At 40.4% G+C, this 21,399-nt stretch overlaps 1 protein-coding gene across 4 annotated transcripts in view; it reads left to right on the top strand.

The window, feature by feature from the left end:
- CLTA (clathrin light chain A) overlaps window positions 1–21,399 on the top strand; it is a 47,471-nt gene that overhangs the window by 11,117 nt on the left and 14,955 nt on the right. For all 4 annotated transcript variants that reach the window (XM_089670887.1, XM_089670884.1, XM_089670886.1 and 1 more), the window contains exons 2-4: window positions 7,712–7,740; window positions 16,980–17,097; window positions 19,272–19,383. In XM_089670887.1, the coding sequence (XP_089527013.1) occupies window positions 7,712–7,740; window positions 16,980–17,097; window positions 19,272–19,383 (259 nt within the window). The remainder of the gene's footprint in view (window positions 1–7,711; window positions 7,741–16,979; window positions 17,098–19,271; window positions 19,384–21,399) is intronic.

Genomic DNA, 21,399 nt, shown 5'->3' with positions numbered 1-21,399 from the left:
CATCTGCTCTCCTGGTTCTCTGTTCACTTTGCCCCGCATCCCCGAGCATTATCCCTCTTTGGAACCACACGGGCAGCCCCATTGCCTCCTCTGCTCCCAGGCGAGCATCTGAGGGAGTCAGTGTGGGAAGGGAGTGCAGGCCCTGCCTACTGCACTGCTATTGCCTCCCCTTTCCCGCACTCAGGAATCCTCTGCCAGGCCTTGTGAAGTGAAAGGTGCTTTTTGTGTTTTTTTTTTTTTTTTTTTCTTACACAAATAACCCTCAACATTTTGGCTTAAAATAAAAAAAAGAAACCGCCCAAAAATGCCATTTTGCCGCGTTTACCAGCATTAGAGTGTTTATACAGCTAAAAAAAACTCCTCTAGAAAACCACTAGTTCTGTCTTTTGGCTGAAGCAAAAAAACAAAAAACAAAAAACAGCCCTGCTAATAAAAAAAAAACACTGGTTATAGTCTATGTGTGCATGGACACATAGGTTAACATGCTGCTGAGTTTACTGGCTGTAGAAAAAATCGCCAGAGGCCAAAAACAGCAGCTGTAAAAATGTCTAGTGTGCATGAGGACGTAGAAGTAGAGAGAAAACAAACTGAACAGTGCAAAACAAATATCTTGGGATCTGTGCCCCTTCCTACACATGTTTAGGTCTGTATTAAAAGGGAGAAACAGTGTGCAGATGGTCAGTCCCTTAGCTTTGCATTGCTGCATCTTCTTGAAGTTGGTCCAAGAAAATCTTGTCTTTCCTCTTAACTGTATTATTTAAGAGGTAGGGGATTCTGATACGGCACTAACATTTGAGATCACTGTCTCAACTGCATATATTAACAGGGACAGAGGAGATCTTCTAAATGTAAAACCTAGAATTCATGCCAAGAAGCAATACTGATAGTGCTTAGTAGTTTCAATAATAACTGTAATAATATTTAGTGGTTGGACACACAAGCATTGCAACCTACTGCAGAATTCACCATTTTTATTAATATTTGTGAACTATACTTGCCTCTTTTACTTCATTTTTCTAGCCTGCAGACTAAAGTCTTAGGCTACGTTCACATCTCTGCGTTCCTGTGGGCCGTGTTTTGTCATTTGAATGGACTCCCGTGCCCTGAAACATGCAGGGAAGAAGTCCCTGCACTTCTTCAGGAAAACGCAGCCCACACGGGAACCTTGATTCCCAGAATGGTTGCAATTTCCAGTGCGGGTAGCGTGCCATTAGAATTAATGTCACCTGTCCGCGGGTTTGCATTCCTATGTGCGGGTGGTGCAGTTGCACGGGTTTTTGTGCGGATCCACATCGGCACCACCCGCACAGATGTGAACCAGGGGTAACAGTATACAAACTATGTCTGTGAATCTGGGACTGCTCTTTTCAGGTTATCTGGTCTTCTAAATCAGAATAAAGTGTTTTTTGTACCTGCAGTGAGAGAAATACCGTCTCCTGCTGAAAAAGCTTGCTGCGTTTCTGTTACAATGATCATCTGGTTTTCAGCACTTTCTGAATCATTTGGGGGAATTATAACAAGCACTGCTGACAGTTTTCTGGGACAATGACCCCTTACCATGGCCTGCGCCAGATTAAAAAATCCCTACTGCACATTTCAGTAAATTGACTGACTTGTGCTGCAGATTCAAGTAGTTCTTAATAGCGCCACTTAGTACAAAGCTATTAATGCACGAAATGCGAAAATAATTCACTCCAGATCATAGACAACTAAACAGGAGGTAATTAATACTTATGCTTAAAAAAAGGTAGATTCACCTTTAAAAAAAAAAACCGCACATTTTTATTTTTTTGGCCAGTAAAAAAAAATGTGCTTATAAAATTTCTTTCTATCCGTCTGTCTGTCTATATCTATATATATATATATATATATATATATATATAATAATTTTTAGGAGCCTGGAAAGCATTGCATCCATGATCAGCAGATGCAGTGTCAGACTTTTGCAGACTGTTAGTGAAGCAGTCTGCCTGTACCTCTGAAATGGGCAGGCAGTTACTTCAGTCCAGGACTATAGGATTGCTAACCAGTGCTCTTCCAAATCACTAAAGCAAAACTTCACTCTCTGTCAACATAGACTATTTCTAATCCTTATGCTGCTAGCATTAGTAAATAGATAGGAAAGTATATCATAGTTACTTGTTTTAATTTTTTAATTTTTTTGCATTCCTTAATTTGCTTCCTGGTTTCTATGCCTAGGCAAATGTCATACATCCTAGGAGTCATCAGGAGGGGAGAGAGGGTTTTCAGCACAGCCAGTGCCTGAACTAAGGACAGATAGATTCCAGGAAGTAACTGCTACATGAATCAATGAATCATCTGCCCTTACTCAAGATGGCCACTGCCGTTAATGCCAGGAGGTGGTTTTCAAAAGTGGGAACATGTCACTGGCTGTTTAGAATGCTGTTGGCTTCACAGCCAACAGCCTCCTTGCAACCAGTGACAATGCAGTGGGTGGAATATGATTGAGACCTAGGTACTTCCACCAGGTATGCTCTTGTCTTATAGTTGGCAGTGGGCAGATTCTTTAGCCAATAGCAGGCTGTGTGTTGGCTAAGAATCCACCCACTGCCTGCTGTCAATCACAAGGGGAGTGGAGCTGGTGAGAAATTGGTGTCTGTAAATCTCCCTCGAGCTTTGCCTCCACAGTTGCACTGAGGCTGGAGTTTCCATATGGGATACTACCAGAACAAGCTTCAATATATAACTACCAGTCTCTCACAACAATTAACCTATTGGGGGATGTACTTCATTATGTAGCAGTTAAAAATATGTAGCAAATATAGAGTGCGCTGATGAATGGACATGCTTGATAATACAGGTCTTGTTTGCCACGTTTTGTGTGAAATCCAACACCAAGAGTGCCATCTTTGGAAGAGGGTGATATGGGTATGGTTTTGATTGATCCTAGATCCAGATGTTTTGGTGGCCCTAAAAGCTCTCCAAACCTTATACAATGAATGCTACATTGAAGACTCAATATCTTGCGAAACCTCTACTTTGGCCATTTATTTATTTATTTTAAATCCTTGCTAAAAGTGAATTCATAAAATTGTATTCTGCTGTGGTATATGTGGATTTCATTAAACTACAGTATGTCAGGAACCCAGTAAAACCCAATATTAAAACAATCTATCCAAAACAGAACAGTCAGCAATGAAAACCCTTAAAGTGGTTGTAAAGTATACCACTTCCTATTGTGGCACACCTGCATGCTGAACTGGAGCCATGCTGCTTGTGTCCACAGACACAGACATTGGGGCTCAGTCCCACCCCCTGCTCTCTCATCACATGATTTGACTGACCGCAGGGAGAGCCAATGGCTCCCGTTGCCTCAGCAAAGCCTGTGAGAGTGGGAAGAGCCGCTACAAACAGCGCACAACACTGGATCAACTGAGGGCTCAGGAAAATATAATGGGAGAGTGAGGGGGTGATACTAATTGTAGCAATCATGCACACAGAGACGGATACGAACCTCTATTTTGGCAAAGGACCGTCCATCTTGTACAATCAAATCTCTCTCTCTCCCTCTTTCCTCCAATCATCCCCCCTCCCTCTCTGTTGAGTGACATGTGGTCTGTTTGATGCGGAGTTCAAAAAGGCATCGAAACCCAGTGGGAGGGCGTCCTGGCTATAAAACCTCACCAGCTAGGTGCCCCCGTCTGGTACCTGTGCAATCTGGGACATCGTAAAAGCATAAACCAAGCCCTTCACTGAGTTCAAAGACATTCCAGAGAAGTAATAAACTAGGCACCACAGTAAAAATCCATTTTCCCCCTATGATTTCATATCTTGATATATGAGAGACTTGCATAAAAACCAGGCATATCATCAGATTGGTTAAGTTAATACAAACCGTTTGATATATTATATTCCCTAGCTGGAATATATAGGAGGGCAGGAACGTATATCTCCTGAACCATTCAAGTGTATATAACATGTTTCATCTCTAACCATTCCGCAAATGCGGCTGAGTATTAATATACTAGTGACTAGGCCGGCAAATGCCCCTAGAATAAGTTATGAATCCTAAAATAAGTTATGAGGGATTTTTGTTCTAGCTTGGGTCTCCAGCTACACCTCCCTCCCCAAAAGGAGACCATTGGTTCTCTGTTGTAAGGAGTCACCTGCTGAGATCCTAGAAAAGGGCTGTTATGCTTGGAGTGTGGGTGAGAGAAAGAAGAGTCTCCCGTTTAATATCGGAGCTGACCGTGCGAGACAAGAAATCCTTTTTGAGCTCATAAGACTTGAAACTGCTCACACCAAGGCTCTGGCAAGTACTTTAACCCTCTAAATTCCTCTCTGTTATCTCTTTGCTGTGCAATTGTTCTCTGTATATTTATATATATATATATATATATATATATATATATATATATATATATATATATATATATAAAATATTTTTTTTTTCTGTAAGTATTTTTATCGCACCCTTTTGAACTTTTAGTGATAAATCTTACTTTCTGAAAGTGTTGAACTGTTTCTAACGCCTTTAATGCAAACTACGAATTCATGCTGCTGAGGAACGCTACTGTGTTTAACCCTCTGTATAACCTGCCTGCAGTGACAGTGGTATACAGACGATTATCTAACCATCATAGTGTTTATTGCTGATATTGCCAAGTTTCTTCTTTCTCTGTACAAAAAGGAGGTGATGGCAGTGTGAAGGGTTAATTACGTAATTAACCTGACCCAGTAACAATCACGCTCAGGCTGCAAGTACACAGGTTGGGGTCCATTAGCTGGAAAATCGGTGTGCAGGATGCAACTGGGCATGGCATTGTTACGCACGTGACATCGCGGTTTCAGATTGGCTAGTCCTTCGATTACGAGTTTGGTAAGAAGGGCTGGGGGTCTGACGTCACGATCATCACACTAATACCTACACTTTTTTTTTTTTTTTTTTCTTTTACCCTAATGCAGGGTAAGAATAATAAAGATCTAGTTTTTCAGATGGCTGATAAGGAGGGAGGTTTGGTATTACAAAATAAGGAAAATTAACTTATGGACATATCAAGCACTCCATTGCAATCCCCTTCCCCTGTTTAAACTGATATTACCCAGCATAATGGAGGACGCATTTTACCCGGGGGTTATTAATAAAACTGAAATCCTTTTTGGCTAGAGACTATTTCTGTAATACTCTTTTTATCATATACCAAAATTACACAAGATCTCACCTGTACTCCCTAATATAGTAAATATAGACCGTCTCAAAAGTATTATTTCTCAGTATATAGATTTTTTATTTTTTTTAATTCTGCAGCCTCTAGTTACATCATTACGGCATAAATTGAGGACTTCACATAATTGTTAGCTTGTTGTGCTATAAATGGCAATCAACCGTCTTTTGGCTTGCATTTGACATGTGGTGTTTGTACACATCTACACCACACAAAGTAGGTCTTGCAGCTGTTGAGGATTTCTTTTTACCCATGGCTATACCCCCCCCTTTCCCAATAATTTATTTACAATTTATGAATTCTTTTATTTGCAAAAGCGAGTGGAAGCAAAATCTACCAACTGGGCCAATAAACACCTTCATGAAACATCTAGTGTTTTTATGATCATTACATTGACTAGACCATAATTATCTGTGATGACCCTATGGAATCTGTTACTCCCTTTGTCAGTTATTCCCATGACCGTAAACAGTATACCATTCACATATGTAGTGAATTCTGACTTGTTGCTTTTTCTGGAACTTTATCCTGTGATATTGAAGTTAACCCACTGTCTCCTTGACCTATAATGTTAACTCTTACCTTCATCAAAATAGTTGTCACCCAAGCTAGAAAAGATTACTCATAGCCAATTTGAAAGGCTCAGAAGGAATTGCATCAAGAAGCAAGGTTATATTGATCAAGGCCAAGTCCTGATTAAAGCGAAACTTTCCCCATAACAACTTGATAAAAATAATGTTCTTTAGCAACATTATTAATTTTAGTAATTCTATTCCCAAAATTAGTGTGTGCTGTAAATTGCATCCAGGATTGTTCCTGTTTCTTCTTGCTGGAGGCTGCCATTTTGCTGAAGCCCAGAACCCCTGAGCAGCAGTAAATCTTTAGGCTGTCAGCAGATTGGCCTCTACATTTTCTGCACTAAAAATAGAGAGCCTATTACTGGATTTTAAACAATATAGGCACTTATTTTTAATGTTTTACATGGTCATACCTGCAGAACAGGCCAGCCTGAAGTGGTCTAGCAGGACTTCATTTTCTGACTAAAGTTCCCCTTTAATAAATTCCAGGAAAAAGGTTTAACACTTGGTTCACGTCTGTGCTGGTGGTACCGCTGCAGGACCCGCACAAATACCTGCAGCTGCACCACCCGCACAGAGGAATGTGCACGCTGCTTGCACTGGAAATTGCAGCTGTACTGGGAACCTTGTGCGGGCTTCAGTTTCCCAAGTAGTGCAGGGACTTCTTCCCTGCATGTCCCGGGCTTGAAAGTCCATTCAAATGAATGGGCTCTCGTGCCTGTGCAAATCACGGCCGCACATGTGAACTCTGGGTAAGAGAAGATCATATACCCCTCTTGAGAATTTTTCCGCCACCTTTATCATGAAGTTTAATTGCCAACATTGGGCTGTTTAATTGAATTATGAATAAATACTGACCTGTTTTACTTCAAGACCCTGTTTTTGAAAAGCTTTTCCCACTAAACCTAACATTTTTTTTTTTTTTTTTTAAGAGGGTCAAAAGTACACAAAATATTATTGCACCAAGCAAACTGAAGGGATGAGATATTAGAATTTTGAACATTTCTTAATATTCAGGGTTCTTATTTTAAGAGACATTTCTGATCGGGACTTAATGTATTACTTGTAGTACAGAGCTTGTAGTTTATGGCTTAAGATGTCCTTGCTCATGGAGCAAGGAAGTGTGGGTCATGGTGTGCCACTCCATTTGCTCATCACATCATAACAAAGATGCAAAAAGCCAAATGTTGTCTGGCATTGAGGCCATAAATTTATATCCACTGCTCTTATCTATTCTTATTTTTCTGCTTGCAATATTGTTTTACTAGATTCTAATCTTCTTGATTATTCCTCTTGCTGAAATTCAGTCCTTTTTTTTTTTGTTTTAACACTGTGCGGCAAAGGTTTGATAGGGTTACAGGACCTTCATATGTTTTCAAATATAAATTTTTATACCCTCCGGTCAAATGTTTTACACCACCATATTTCCAGTTTTTAATTAAATGTATGCAGTCTTAATGTACAGTACTCTGAAAATAAAGCATAGAGCAAATAAAAATTGGACAAAAAAGAAATCGTGGAATTGTTCACATCATGCATATCTATTTTGTAGTCAATTTAAATGCACATAGGGGTTGATTTACTAAAACTGGTATACTCAGAATCCGGTGCAGCTGTGCATGGTAGCCAATCAACTTCTAAATTTAGCTTCTTCAATTAAACTTTGACAAAAAAACCTGGAAGCTGAGGTTTCTATGCACCAGATTTTGCACTCTCCAGTTTTAGTAAATCAAGCAGATAGTGTTTATCAGTATTCTTGAAATGTAATATATTTTAAAGCCCATGTCAAACAAAACTTTTTGTGATCTAGTTTAATATGGCTTGCCCATGCTGTGAATGGCAACCCAATGCATTTCAGTGAATGAAATAAATGTAATTCTTTAATTTTTTTGGTCAACATATGTCTGTGTATTATCGTCTAAATCCTCTTGTTTTGTTGTTTTGCAGATGGTGTTATGAATGGTGAATTTTATCAGGTAAAATCGGTTTCTGTTCTATTCTTTATAGTTGGTGACCTATCATAAGCATTAATTTGTCAGCTTTATCTACAGTGCCCTTAACCTTGTAATCTCACTGAAGTATGTGTACATCTTTGTACTGTTTATGTCCTCTTGATAAATGCAATCAGATATGTGAACAAAGATCTCTGGTCTGGGGATGCAAAGGGATGCGTTCTTCTGATCTCTTTAGTACAATGAGCATCCAGTGAGATAAGGAGATTACATGTATTTCTCCTGGTGCAGACAGCTTGTTACTGTAGTTTAAAATAGAACGTGTTAGCCTGCTTAAGGAGACCACTCGGCTATAAAGCTAGAAAAAAATAACCATTCATACTAGCGGAGTAGTAAGCGTAGTATACAGTGCTCAGCATAAATGAGTACACCCCAACAGATTTTTCAGAAAACCTTTCCTTTCAGAATCAACATTTTCTATGGAACACTCTACTACAAAATACTCCCACTAATGCGGGCCATTGATTGCAAACAAGATTTGTTAATTTGCACACACAAAGTATTTTTTCTAACAAATTCATTCAAGACCATGTTGCAAAAATGAATTATTATTATTATACAGGATTTATATAGCGCCAACAGTTTGCGCAGCGCTTTACAATATAAGGGAGACAGTACAATTACAATACATTTCAGTACAGAAGGAATAGGAGGGCCCTGCTCGTGGAGCTTACAATCTAAAGGAAGTGGGAGGTGATACAAAAGATGATAGCTGCGGGTGATGATCTGGCGGAGGTGATTCGAGTACAGTTCTTAGGTGGAGGTGGGGTAGGCTTCCCTGAAGAAGTGAGTTTTCAAAGATCACCTAAAGGCAGATAGGGTGGGGGCTGACGGGACATGCTGTGGTAGGGAGTTCCAGAGGATGGCAGAGGCTCTGGAGAAGTCCTGGAGGCAAGCGTGGGAGGAGGATATCATGGGAGGAGCGGACTGGGCGATTTGGCCGATATCTGTGGATGAGGTTGGCGATGTAGCTAGAGGCAGTGTTGTGGATGGCTTTGTAAGCTGTGGTTAGTATTTTGAATTTTATATGTTGGGTTAGTGGAAGCCAGTGGAGGGATTGGCAGAGAGGGGCAGCAGTCGCTGATCGGTTGGTAAGGTGTATGAGCCTAGCAGCTGCATTCATAATAGACTGAAGGGGGGATAGCCTGTGTAACGGTAGACCAGTGAGGAGGGAGTTGCAGTAATCGAGGCGGGATATAACCAAGGCGTGGATGAGTTGTTTTGTGGTGTCATTGGTCAGGAATACACCCCAATTAAAGTCTTAAGAGCAAAGCTAAATTTTAGACCACAAAATCCTAATTAAGAAGATTTCAACTACATGTGGGTCTAATTATTCATTAAACAAGTGTCCAGCAGACAATTATAAAAGGGGGTTGCTTAACTTAGAAAACCCCTTCCCATTTCATGCTGTCAGCAATGGCCCCACATGGAAGAGAAATGTCACAATGCCTGAGAAAGAAAATGATTTCTTTACACAAGAAAGGTGAAGGCTACACGAAGATTAATTAAAATATAGTGCTGTTGTGCTTAGGAATAGATATTCATGCAACTTTGATAAGTATACGCTGCAGTCCTAATTTGTGAACCAATAACACAAAAACAAACAATACCATGTGGACCGTGCATAAATTAAATGCATTAAATTTAGCAATACATAGGTAATCTTGCTTCACATATACAAAGTGAATAATTGTAACATTCAGTCCCAATTTGGAAAAATAAAGTGCCCAGGTGTTGAATATTAATTGGTGAATTTGTGCAAAAATGACAGGTGCTCCTCTATGCTCATTCGGTGCTCCACGTGTGCACTCACCGTTAGCCCTGGACCACCTATCTCTAGGTTGGTCTTAAGCACCTGGTTTGGGACTAGCCCAGTGGTGGGCAACCTTTTTTTTCAACTGAGCCAAATCTCGCCAAAACCATGATTGAAATTTATTTTGAGAGCCACATTTTTAAAACTGAAAATACATCTCCCATATAGTAATTCATCCCCCATAGTAATTCATCCCCCATATAGTAATTCATCCCCCATAGTGTAATTCATCCCCCATAGTGTAATTCATCCCCCATATAGTAATTCATCCCCCATATAGTAATTCATCCCCCATAGTAATTCATCCCCCATAGTAATTCATCCCCCATAGTAATTCATCCCCCATATAGTAATTCATCCCCCATAGTAATTCATCCCCCGTATAGTATTTCATCCCCCGTATAGTAATTCATCCCCCCATATAGTATTTCATCCCCCCATATAGTATTTCATCCCCCCATATAGTATTTCATCCCTCATATAGTATTTCATCCCTCATATAGTATTTCATCCCTCATATAGTATTTCATCCCCCCATATAGTATTTCATCCCCCCATATAGTATTTCATCCCCCATATAGTATTTCATCCCTCATATAGTATTTCATCCCCCCATATAGTATTTCATCCCCCCATATAGTATTTCATCCCTCATATAGTATTTCATCCCTCATATAGTAATTCATCCCTCATATAGTATTTCATCCCTCATATAGTATTTCATCCCTCATATAGTATTTCATCCCTCATATAGTATTTCATCCCCCCATATAGTATTTCATCCCTCATATAGTATTTCATCCCCCCATATAGTATTTCATCCCCCCATATAGTATTTCATCCCCCCATATAGTATTTCATCCCTCATATAGTATTTCATCCCTCATATAGTATTTCATCCCTCATATAGTATTTCATCCCTCATATAGTAATTCATCCCTCATATAGTAATTCATCCCTCATATAGTAATTCATCCCTCATATAGTATTTCATCACTCATATAGTATTTCATCCCTCATATAGTATTTCATCCCCCCATATAGTATTTCATCCCTCATATAGTATTTCATCCCCCCATATAGTATTTCATCCCTCATATAGTATTTCATCCCCCACAGTACTATTCCCCCCCCCCCTTCTAGTAAGCCAAGTCCCCCGTGTCAATTCACTTACCTTTCCTCTCGCTGTCTTCCCGCGCCGTTCGGGTCTTCAGGGCGGACTGTGAGAGGAGCCTAGCTCCCCTCCCCTCACGTTCGGCACGCTGCCCCGCCTACACACATCCTGACAGCCACATCCGCGGGCCGGATTAAAAGGTCCGCGCGGACTTTTGGGGCAGCCAACCGAGAGGAGGCAGGGGAGCGGCCGACCGAGAGGAGGGAGGGGAGCAGGCGCCCGGCACACAGAAGAGCCGCATTAGAGTGGGTAAAGAGCCGCATGTGGCTCGCGAGCCGCGGCTTGCCGACCACTGGACTAGCCCAATGCGTGATGGCAAGAATGGCACCAATATTCATTCCTGGGAATCATGCGATCTGGCTGATAGTAACCAATAGGATGATGACCAGCGCCCATATAAATGACAGTGTGTAGTTTCAAAAGAGCCTTTTTAAACTTTCTCCTCTCCTCTCAGTAAACCAAGTTTCAGCATGTGAACAGAAACAAAAGCAAACATCCCATAGTGTAAAACCATAAAAAAACTTTAATGATGAGGAGGTATTATAAGAATAAAACTCACAAGCAAAAGAAGTAGAAAGCCAAACTGGGGCGACTGTTTCCCATGACACAATACGGCATACACTGCAGAGAAATGGCATGCATGGGTGTCATCCACGAAGGAACCCTCTCCTAAAGCCAATACACAAAAAAGCCTGCCTAGGATTTTGCCAGGGCCCATGCTGAAAAAGAAGACTACTGGAACTCTGTACTCTGGAGTGGTGAGACCAAGATAAATGTTTTTGGAACTGATGGCTTCAAAACTGTATGGCGTTGCAAAGGTGAGGCGTACAAAGAAAAATGCATGGTGCCTACAGTGAAACATGGTGGTGGCAGTTTCCCTCTGTGGGGCTGCATGAGTGCTGCTGGTGTCAGGGAGCTGCATTTCACTGATGGTATCATGAATTCACAGATGTACTGCTCTATATTGAAAGGGAAGATGCTACCATCACTCTGTGCCCTTGGTTGTCATGCACTTTTCCAACAGGACAATGATCCAAAACACACATGTAAGGCCACTGTTGCATTTCTGAAGAAGAACAAGGTGAAAGTGATTGTGGCCAAGTATGTCTCCTGATCTGAACCCAATCAAACACCTATGCGGAATTCTGAAGAGACAAGTTGAGCATCACTCTCCATCCAGGCTCTAAAAGAGGTTGTTTTTGAAGAATGGAAAAAGATAGATATTGCAGTATGTCGTCAACTTGTTCATTCCATGCCTAGAAGACTTGGTGCTGTCCTTACAAATCATCAAGGTCATACAAAAATCTAGATGTAGTAGTTTTTGTTTTGGGGTGTATTAATTTTTGCATCAAATAATTTGAGTAACATTTTGTAATTTTGTAATCTAAGTTTGTATTAACGTTACTTTCATGTAATGAGTTAAACAAATGTTCTATAAAACTCAGTTTTGTCAAAATTTTGAAAATTGTTCTTGTGTTCATTGAGGTATTGAATAAAATCTTACTTTTCTAATGGGATGTACACATTTATGCTGAGGACTGTTTACCTGTGGCAGCTGCAGTATTTCGGTGAGAGAATGAAGACAACATATTAGACTGCTAATGGATGTTCCCTTTGCCTGCCCATTTTCAGATAATTTTGTAATATTTTCTCATGACTCATCTTTTGAACTTTACTATGAGAAACCATTTGTTTTTTGTTTTTTTTGTAAGGGCTCATTCACACCATATGCATTGGGCTGCTTTGCTCAACACAGACCAAATGAAATAACAAACCAGAATGCATCGTTTTGGCCAGGCCCAGTTCACACCAATGTGTTGCATTAGTGTGCACTGGGTGAAAACGGAGCATGCTGCTTTTAAATGTGGCACAATGAACTGCAGTGCATTACAATGCATTACAGCATGTGTTAAGGAAAAAAAAACAAATGTATTAATACGTGTTAAAAAAACAGTGGCACATGTCAACTCAAGTGTATTTGGTGAATGTCAACGCATATTAAATGCAGTGGAAATGGTGTGAATCCAGCCTTGGACACTATCCACAAATTCCATTTAAAGATGCGTTTTGTTTTTAAATCGTGTGTGTGTGTGTGTGTGTGTGTGTGTGTGTGTGTGTGTGTGTGTGTGTGTGTGTGTGTGTGTGTGTGTATGTGTATATATATATATATGTATATATATGTGTGTATGTGTATATATATATATATATGTGTGTATGTGTGTGTGTATATATATATATATATATATATATATATATATATATATATATATATAAACATTCACATCAGTCCCTAACCCTCAAGGAGTGTACAATCTAAGGTCCCTAACTCACATTCATGCATAGACATACTAGGGCCAATTTAGACAGGATCCAGTTAGCCTACCAGAATGTCTTTTGAGTGTGGGAGGAAACCGGAGTACCCGGAGGAAACCCACAAAGGCACAAGGAGAACATGCAATTTAATTTGTGAGAAATGTAGCGCTACTCGCTTAAATTTAAATACACTAATGAGCAAATAAACCCCCTCAACTATAAGTGAATAAATGTGTCCCCTACAAATAAACTTATGCTTATACTTAAACACAAACAACAAAAACCTCCTACAGTGATGGTGAAAAACCGGTCCTTTTGACTGTTAAATTATTAAACAATGTGTGTTTCTACAAGTGTACACACATACATCTATATAAATAAAAAAATAGTGCACTAACGTATATATATCTAAACAAACCCCATATAGTGAATAAAACAAAACAAAATCATGCAAATGTGAACTCCAATCCGTGCAATAGCACACACACAAAAGTTTATTTTCATGCGTTTAAAGTCCAACCTAAAATGATCACACTCAGGTGAACAAAACAACTCGTGCTGATATGCGTGTGTAAAAGTGGATTGATAGCTGCACAGAGGATCATCCGACCACCGGCTGAATTAGCCTCTCACCTTATAGACTCGACCCTTGCGAGTCAAAGCGTTTTAATAGGATCCCTCTCACAGATCCTCCAGGTCAGTATCACTCCAAACGACAGCTCCCACTGTATATAGATCTCCCTCTAGGGATCAGAACTCCAACACTGGCTCCTTCTCCAAGCAGGTTCACATGCTGCGCTAACCACTCACATGAAACATAAAACACAAGCTTCCATTGTGTAATATGTTTATTGCCAAGTAAAATGTAGATAGAATGCGCACTTACATGAACATAGTAAAAATCAGGGCTCCAGCCACATGCCTTTGGATGTCATCTGCATGGGTGTACAGAGTAAATGGGTGTACCAAGATGGCCGCCACGCCGGAAGTGCGTCACTACGTTGGGCCGACGCGTTGCGTCACAGTACCATGTGACTTCCTCAGGCCTCGGAGAACATGCAAACTCCAGGCAAGGTTGTGCTATGGTTGGGATTCTAACCAACGACCCTAGTACTGCCAGGCAGAAGTGCTAATCATTAAGCCACTGTGCTGCCCACCTGATTCTTCACTGAGTGAGTGGAATAAGCACAAAAACTTAGACTAGGCTTGTTCTGCTTTAATTAGAAAGCTCTTAATAATTCTCATAAATATTAAATGCAGGCCTATAAATTTGTGTCTAAATACCTGTATTTGCCTCTCCAGTGAACCACTCTTGAAATGTGAGGGAACATCCTTTTTGTATTCCTTGTTTTTCAGCTTCTTTGCTCCTCCCCAGATAGAAGCCACATTTGTGGGCATTACTAATGTTGAACTTTGGACAGATCCATCACCATGTTCAATGAGACACATCAGGAGCACTGTCAGTTCCCTTATTCTACCCACTCAGTCTTTTCAAGCAGCCACACAGTGATCCAGCTTCATTGAATTTTAGGATGTAGGCAACCAGGCTGCACAGTGTTAATGGTTGCTATGATGGCCAGGTTGGTTGCACTATTGAAATACATGATGTTGTGTGGCCCAGCTGCCTGCATCCTAGCATGTGAAAACACTGCAACCCTGCATCCTTGCAACCAACAACACTGTGTGGCTCGGCTGCCTGTGTTCTAGAAACCAGTGAAGCTGGGTTCAACTAGGCTTATCATTGCCTGAAAAGACAAAAGGGGTGAAACAGGGAGCTGAAATGCTCAACTCCCCTAGTGAATGGGCTTGTCTCCGGGACATACCTGTCGCCCAGTTCAAGCACTGTCAACCACCTCCAATTCATCTCCTTCCTATATTTGTAGTCGGACAGCAGTTTGGAAAGGGGAGGTGATGCCAGATATCTTGGAAACAACATCATCTAGAAAGATGGGACGAAGTGCTACATGCACTAACTGGGCGACCTTAATTGGTGCCTTAGTTTGCCACTAACTGGTGCATGCAGAGGAACCCGTTTTACATCATTTTCCCAGTCTTTTACATCTACAGTATTTTATGTAGAAATTGTGCTTTCTTTTGTATACAATAAGCAGAACTGCTGAGTTTGAAGTCAATATGCTCAGTTTTACCTGACAAAGAATTTGCAGTCAGTAAGATGACTCTGCTACATCCTGCTTCCTAGGTCAGATTTATTGCTTCTTAACCACTTCAATACCGGACACTTTTACCCCATTCCTGCCCAGGCCAATTTTCAGCTTTCTGCGCTGTCACACTGTGAATGACAAATGCGCGGTCATGCAACACTGTACCCATATGAAATTTTTATTTTTTTTTTCACACAAATAAGCTTTCTTTTGGTGGTATTTAATCACCTCTGAGTTTTTTTATTTGCTAAATAAAACAAAAACGCCTGAAACTTTAAAACAAAGAAAGCACTTTTCTTCCTTTCTGTTATAGAATTTTGCAAATAAATAACATTTCTTCATACATTTAGGTCAAAATGTATTCTGCTGCATTTCTTTGGTGAAAATAATAATAATTTAATTTATTTTTTTTCAAATGTTTCTATTTTTTGTATTTTGTATTACATTTTTCTTTTTTTTACGATTTTATTTTTCAGCACACTGTGACCAAAGCAATACAATTTTACCATAGTAACATTAAACTACTCTGGGCAAGTGATCAGGATTTTTTTTTTTTTTAACACATTATGATTGCTAATACCAATGTATTTCATTGATATTTGCAATCATTGTTACTGAATGAAACTGATTCATTCAGTCTTTTGTTGTGATTGTGCAAAGCTGATCACATGATACAGATGGGCTGTGATTGGTCCTGTCTGTATCATGTGACTGCCTTGACCAGTCAAAGCTAACAACATAATTGTATACAATGGATGGCATGACAGGAAGCCATCCATTGTATACAATTGACATGTGATCTGCTGGGATTGGTCACATGACACTGGCAACGGGCTGGTGTAGTGATATGTCATCAGCTGTGTCCCGGGGACACAGCTGGTGACAGGTCGCGTCGCTACGTGGCTCGTTTTGACAGGACGTCATATGATGCCCAGTCACAACGAGGAGTGTCCTGCCCGGCTGTCAATCTGCTATAGGCCGGGCGGGAAGGTGTTAAAGTGACACTAAACAATATTCTCATTCTCCAGAAATACACATCCACTACTTAATAGCCCTGTAATCACTTTTTTGCATAAAAGTGTTTCTTACTGTTTCTCTGCCTCCTTGCAAGGTCTCCATGTGAGCTCCTTAACCTTTTCCCCCCTCTCTTCCGTTTTGTGTGGCATGAACAGTGCACGTTAGTTGTGGTCATATGCAATGCTCTATGCACAATACGCATCCTGTAGTCCCTAGTTCATTTCGGAAGCAAGCAAGAGAGCATGGCTACGTTTCCACATACAGTTGGTCCATGGGGAGTGAAAGTAGCCAGATCGCAGCAGCATTAAAAAAAAGAAATTGGTAAAGGTTGAGCACATTAGAAGGTACTTTTTTTGAGTTAAGAATATAAACTTGAAAATAATTTTTTTTGAACCAGAATTTAGTGCTGTGGAAGCGATGATGCAGATTCACTGTTCAAAAATAATACAGGAGAAAAAAGGGATATGGGAAGCTTTACTGAACCAGGAAGATGAATTGCTTGTGCAGGAATGAATTGCTTGTATCACCTGTGTGTAAATCACTAACTGTACAGAACTACAAATGGCACATTAAAATAGTGAGCAGATACGGATTTCAACTATGAAAATTTACTGTAATGCCTAAAGCATTGGAAGTGATTGTAGACGTTACTTAGGAAATTCTGATTTGTGATTGGAAACCGCACAATATTAATGCTGTAGTTTTTTTGTTTTGTCTGGAGCAGGAAAGTAATGGGCCAACAGATAGTTATGCAGCCATTTCCCAAGCTGACCGTTTGCAAGCAGAACCAGAAAGCCTCCGGAAGTGGAGAGAAGAGCAGAGGAGCCGTTTAGAAGTACTTGGTGAGCATATTATTTATAGTCTGTTAGGCTAAAATATTAGCTCTTCTTTTCTCATTGTACTTCAGAAGGAAGCACTGCACCGTGGACAGGTAAAACTATGTCAGTAACCTCTGTGAAATCATTTGTTTACTTTTAACTTAACCACTTGTCCTACAGAGAATTTACCCCCCTTCCTGACCAGGCCATTTTTTGCGTTACAGCGCTGCGTTACTTTAACTGACAATTGCGTGGTCATGCAATGCTGCACCCAAATGAAATTTGTCTTTTTTTTTTTCCACGAATTGAGCTTTCTTTTGGTGGTATTTGATTGCCTGTGCATTTTTTTTTTTATTTTTTGCACTATAAAAAAAAAAAGAAAACACCGACATTTTTGGGGAAAAAACTATATTTTTGACATGTCCAGTAAAAAAAAAATATGAAAAAATCAAGTTTCATCATACATTTAAACCAAAATGTATTCTGCTGCATGTCTTTGCTTAAAAAAAAAAAAAAATATCCCAATCCGTGTAAATTAATTGGTTTACATGAAAGTTATAGCATTTACAAATGGCAGTATATATACTGGGGTTTTTTTCTTTTTTTTCATCTTTACTAGTAATGGTGGCGATCAGTAACTTATAGCGGGACTGCGGCGGACATTCTGACACTGGGGGGAACTGACTTGGTGTCACTGACATCCCCAGTGACACCAGTACAGTGATCAGTGCTAAAAAAAAAAAAAAGCACTGACACTGTATTAATGACACTGGGCAGGAAGGGGTTAACCTGAGGGGCGATCGAAGGATTAACTGTGTGCAGGGAGTGTTTTACTAGGGTCGGTGTCAGTGTGCTTACTGTAATCACACTGCTCTGGATGGCTGTGCTGTGCACTGCCATCCAAAGCAGGGTGCCCGAGCTGACAGGGAGAACTGTTAGTAAACAAAACAGTCCTCCTCCCAGTCGGAGATCTTCGGAAATCACCAGGCGCTGGGGAGCAATTACTGTACGGGACCCAGTGATTGACAGCCATGGCTGCGAATGGCGAGGCAGGTAGGGCTCGTGTGTGCCCCCTCCCCAGAATTGCAAAATCATGTATATATACGTGATTTTGCGTACACGTGCCGCCCTGTAGCAGTATTTTTGCTATAGGGCGGACGGGAACCGGTTAAAGGATAGGTTGAGCTTTCAGGAAAAAAAATTTATAAATGCACATATTTCTGTAGAAAAATTGTGCATTCATCATTTTTTCTTGCAGAAGCCTGGAAAACATTGCACCCACGGTCTACTGATTCCAGGTGCAATGTCAGGCTCCTGCAGACACTTAGTATAGTTGTACCTCCTGTATGGGCATACAGTTAATGAAGAGTAGGAAGCTCCATGAACTACAAGAGCACTTGCCAGCACCCTTGCAGCTCATTGAGAACTAGAAGCTGTCAACTGCGGAGGCAGACAGTGAAAATTAATAAAATGTGTTTCTCTGTCTTTTGGGCTGCATATCCATTTTTAGAACAATGATGCAAGGTAAGTTGGCAACCCTGCCATGGGTCTTGGTAGAGCTATGGGAGTTCAAGAAAAGCCTCAGACTGACCGTACTTCTACAGTTCTTTTATTTCAGATATCCTTTTAATGCGTTTATGGTCTAGCCTTGGAATTCTGGGGTAGAGTGGTGACCCCATTTGACATTGGATCAAACCATTTGTGGTGTGATTCTAATGGTGGCAGAGTTGAGCTGTGGTCTGTGGGGGGACCTCTTCCGAAGGGTCAATTCTCACAGGAACACAGCACAAGTTATTTTACCATTCCCATGCGGTGTGGTTTTTGTAAATGTGACCAGTACGCAGAAAAAGAAATGCATGCTCTACTTTTTCAAAAATGCTCTGCACCAAGTTAGTATTGCGCTACTAAGTGATTTGGTGTGCCCAAACATGCTGCATTTGTGATTTGCTTTTGGGTGCTGTTAACAATACATTGGCACCCACAGCAGATCGCAAGGGCAAGTGCGTTCTGGCACAGGTCAGGAAATGCCCACAGAACGTTCCATTCCTGCACTGCGATCTGGTGTCAACCAGCCCTGGGTGTTCTGAAAAGCTTGATAATGATAAAACCAATTGCTATGCACCCACCTTAACGATTTTTTAATTTACCGTTTTATTTGTCCCCAATATAAACATGAAATCTTGTTTTCTGTGGTCCAGATGCCAACTCTCGAAAGCAAGAAGGAGAGTGGAAGGAGAAAGCTACTAAGGAGCTAGAAGAGTGGTACACAAGACAAGATGAGTTATTACAGAAGACGAAAGCAAATAATCGGTAATCATTGTTTTGATAGAATCTCAATTGTTACATAGTAGGGTTGAAAAAACACACTAGTCCATCTAGTTCAACCAATAAGAAAAAGATATTGAAAACTCCCATATGCACAATCTTATACCCACAGCTGATCCAGAGAGGCAAAAAAAGGCGTGTTATTGAAGCCTGCTGTAAAATGTCTTCACAAAGTCAAATTGTGCTTTTTTTAAATTGGACTTTAGTTCTATTTTAAAACCTTGTTATCTTTTACCTATAACCTTTTAACCATTTTTTATTCCAGTCTATGGTGCACACTTGTTTTGTGTAGTCCAGTCCAAGCTATAGTTCCATTACACTGTGAATCTGAATTGAATACTAATGAAAAGGTTATAACTTGTCTTGTTATCTTCCAGTCAACTGGAAGCACCTGGTGAGCACTTCTAGACATTTTGAGCATTTAGTCAAAGCCTTGATAATGGTAGTATTCATAGGTTGTAATATGGACTACCCCTAAGGACCTGAGTTGGCTTTTGATATGTTTTCTAAATGACTAGACTTTATTATTTATATTTTTAATAGTACTGAGTAGGACATTACTAATTGTACTAACATTCTTTAAAAAAAAAAAAATCTTTACTAAGGCAATATTTAAATGTGATGTTTTCCCTTTATTGTGTACATGCACTTGATGTTTCTTTTCACAATTCATTCCACATAAATTTTAACCATATGTCAAAGTAGAACTCCAGACAAAAGAGGTTTTAATCAAGCTGTGTATTCAATAAATATTGATTATGATTTAAAGTTCTACTGATGTAACAGTCTGAAATCTAAGTTTATACTTGTTTCTCCCCTGCAATAACTACAATTGCTATTACTGTGATTATGTTTTCAGGCACTGGGGGCTAAATGGGATGCAGGGGTGTGGAAATTTTTGAAAAAACTACTTGTCAAGGGACTAAATTTGGTGTCCCAATCTACTTGTCCCTCATGACAAGCTACTTGTCCTGATCAAAAAAAATAAATCAATTTTAATCAAAACCGTATTTAAATCTTAGGTGCTGTTGGCAATGTCTGTGACTTTTAAAATCAAAAGGGGCTTTATGACGACTTAAATGCTTAATTTTTATTTTAACGTTGCGCCATTTTATCTCCTCCTCTCCTCCCTGCCTGTCTCCTGCACCGCACTCGGGGACTAGTAGGGAGCAGAGTGACCTTGCAGTATAATGAGCACTGATTGGGTGTTTGTCAGGAAAGGGGAGTGTCCAGCTTATCCTTTATCCTTTTTTCTGCCAGAGCCATTTTTAGATTATTTTTGCACGTTTAAAAAAATCATTTTAGGCTTGAAGATTACACAAAACCCCCAAACATGATAAATTTTTTGAAATCCGAGAAACTAGAGAATAAAATAGCGGTAGTTCCAATTTTTTTATGGACCCTGCATGTTTCCCCTGTGCTCCCCTGAATGTAATGCAGTGTACATCACACTGCATTACATTCTTTTCCGGCCTCAAAGGCCGGGAATCTGTGAATGGGGACCTGAAAGTGGTGTTAAACGTCACTTCCAGGTCAGGACATGAAGGGGAGGGTACGTGTTCGCTCTCCTCTAGATGCCGGTGCACACTGAGCCAGTCCCGGTCCCGCAGATGGGCAAGCGGAGCCCGGGAGACTTGGCAAGCAGAGGGGAGGTTCACACGCGTGGGGTGGCTGGCACCGTCGGCGGTGTGGAAGTAGGTGAGCCCTACTGCTTGCCCACAGCAGGGCTAAAGGTAGAAAAAAGCTACCTGCCTGACGCCCGGAACCACATATCCCAGGCGATAGAAATTTTAACATCCCTGGAGTTTATGTCCAGGCAGCCTTATGGGGGGGGCAGGTAGTGCATGGAGTAACTCTATGGAGGAGCCATGTGATGCCTCTTAATTGTAATCTAGTTAGCTGGCAGGTGGCCAAGCAGACTGCAAAACTACCATAATGAATAGTCATGTACACATCCTGGCTCCTTAAGTTAGCTATATATGGTCCAGATTTTTTTTTTTT

The sequence above is a fragment of the Staurois parvus genome, unplaced genomic scaffold, assembly GCF_062004578.1.
Source record: "Staurois parvus isolate SC_StPar_1 unplaced genomic scaffold, SC_StPar_1.0 ptg000096l, whole genome shotgun sequence".
In the NCBI taxonomy this organism is placed as follows: domain Eukaryota; kingdom Metazoa; phylum Chordata; class Amphibia; order Anura; family Ranidae; genus Staurois; species Staurois parvus.
The sequence above is the reverse complement of the archived record's forward strand: the minus strand, read 5'-3'. Positions and strand labels throughout refer to the sequence as shown.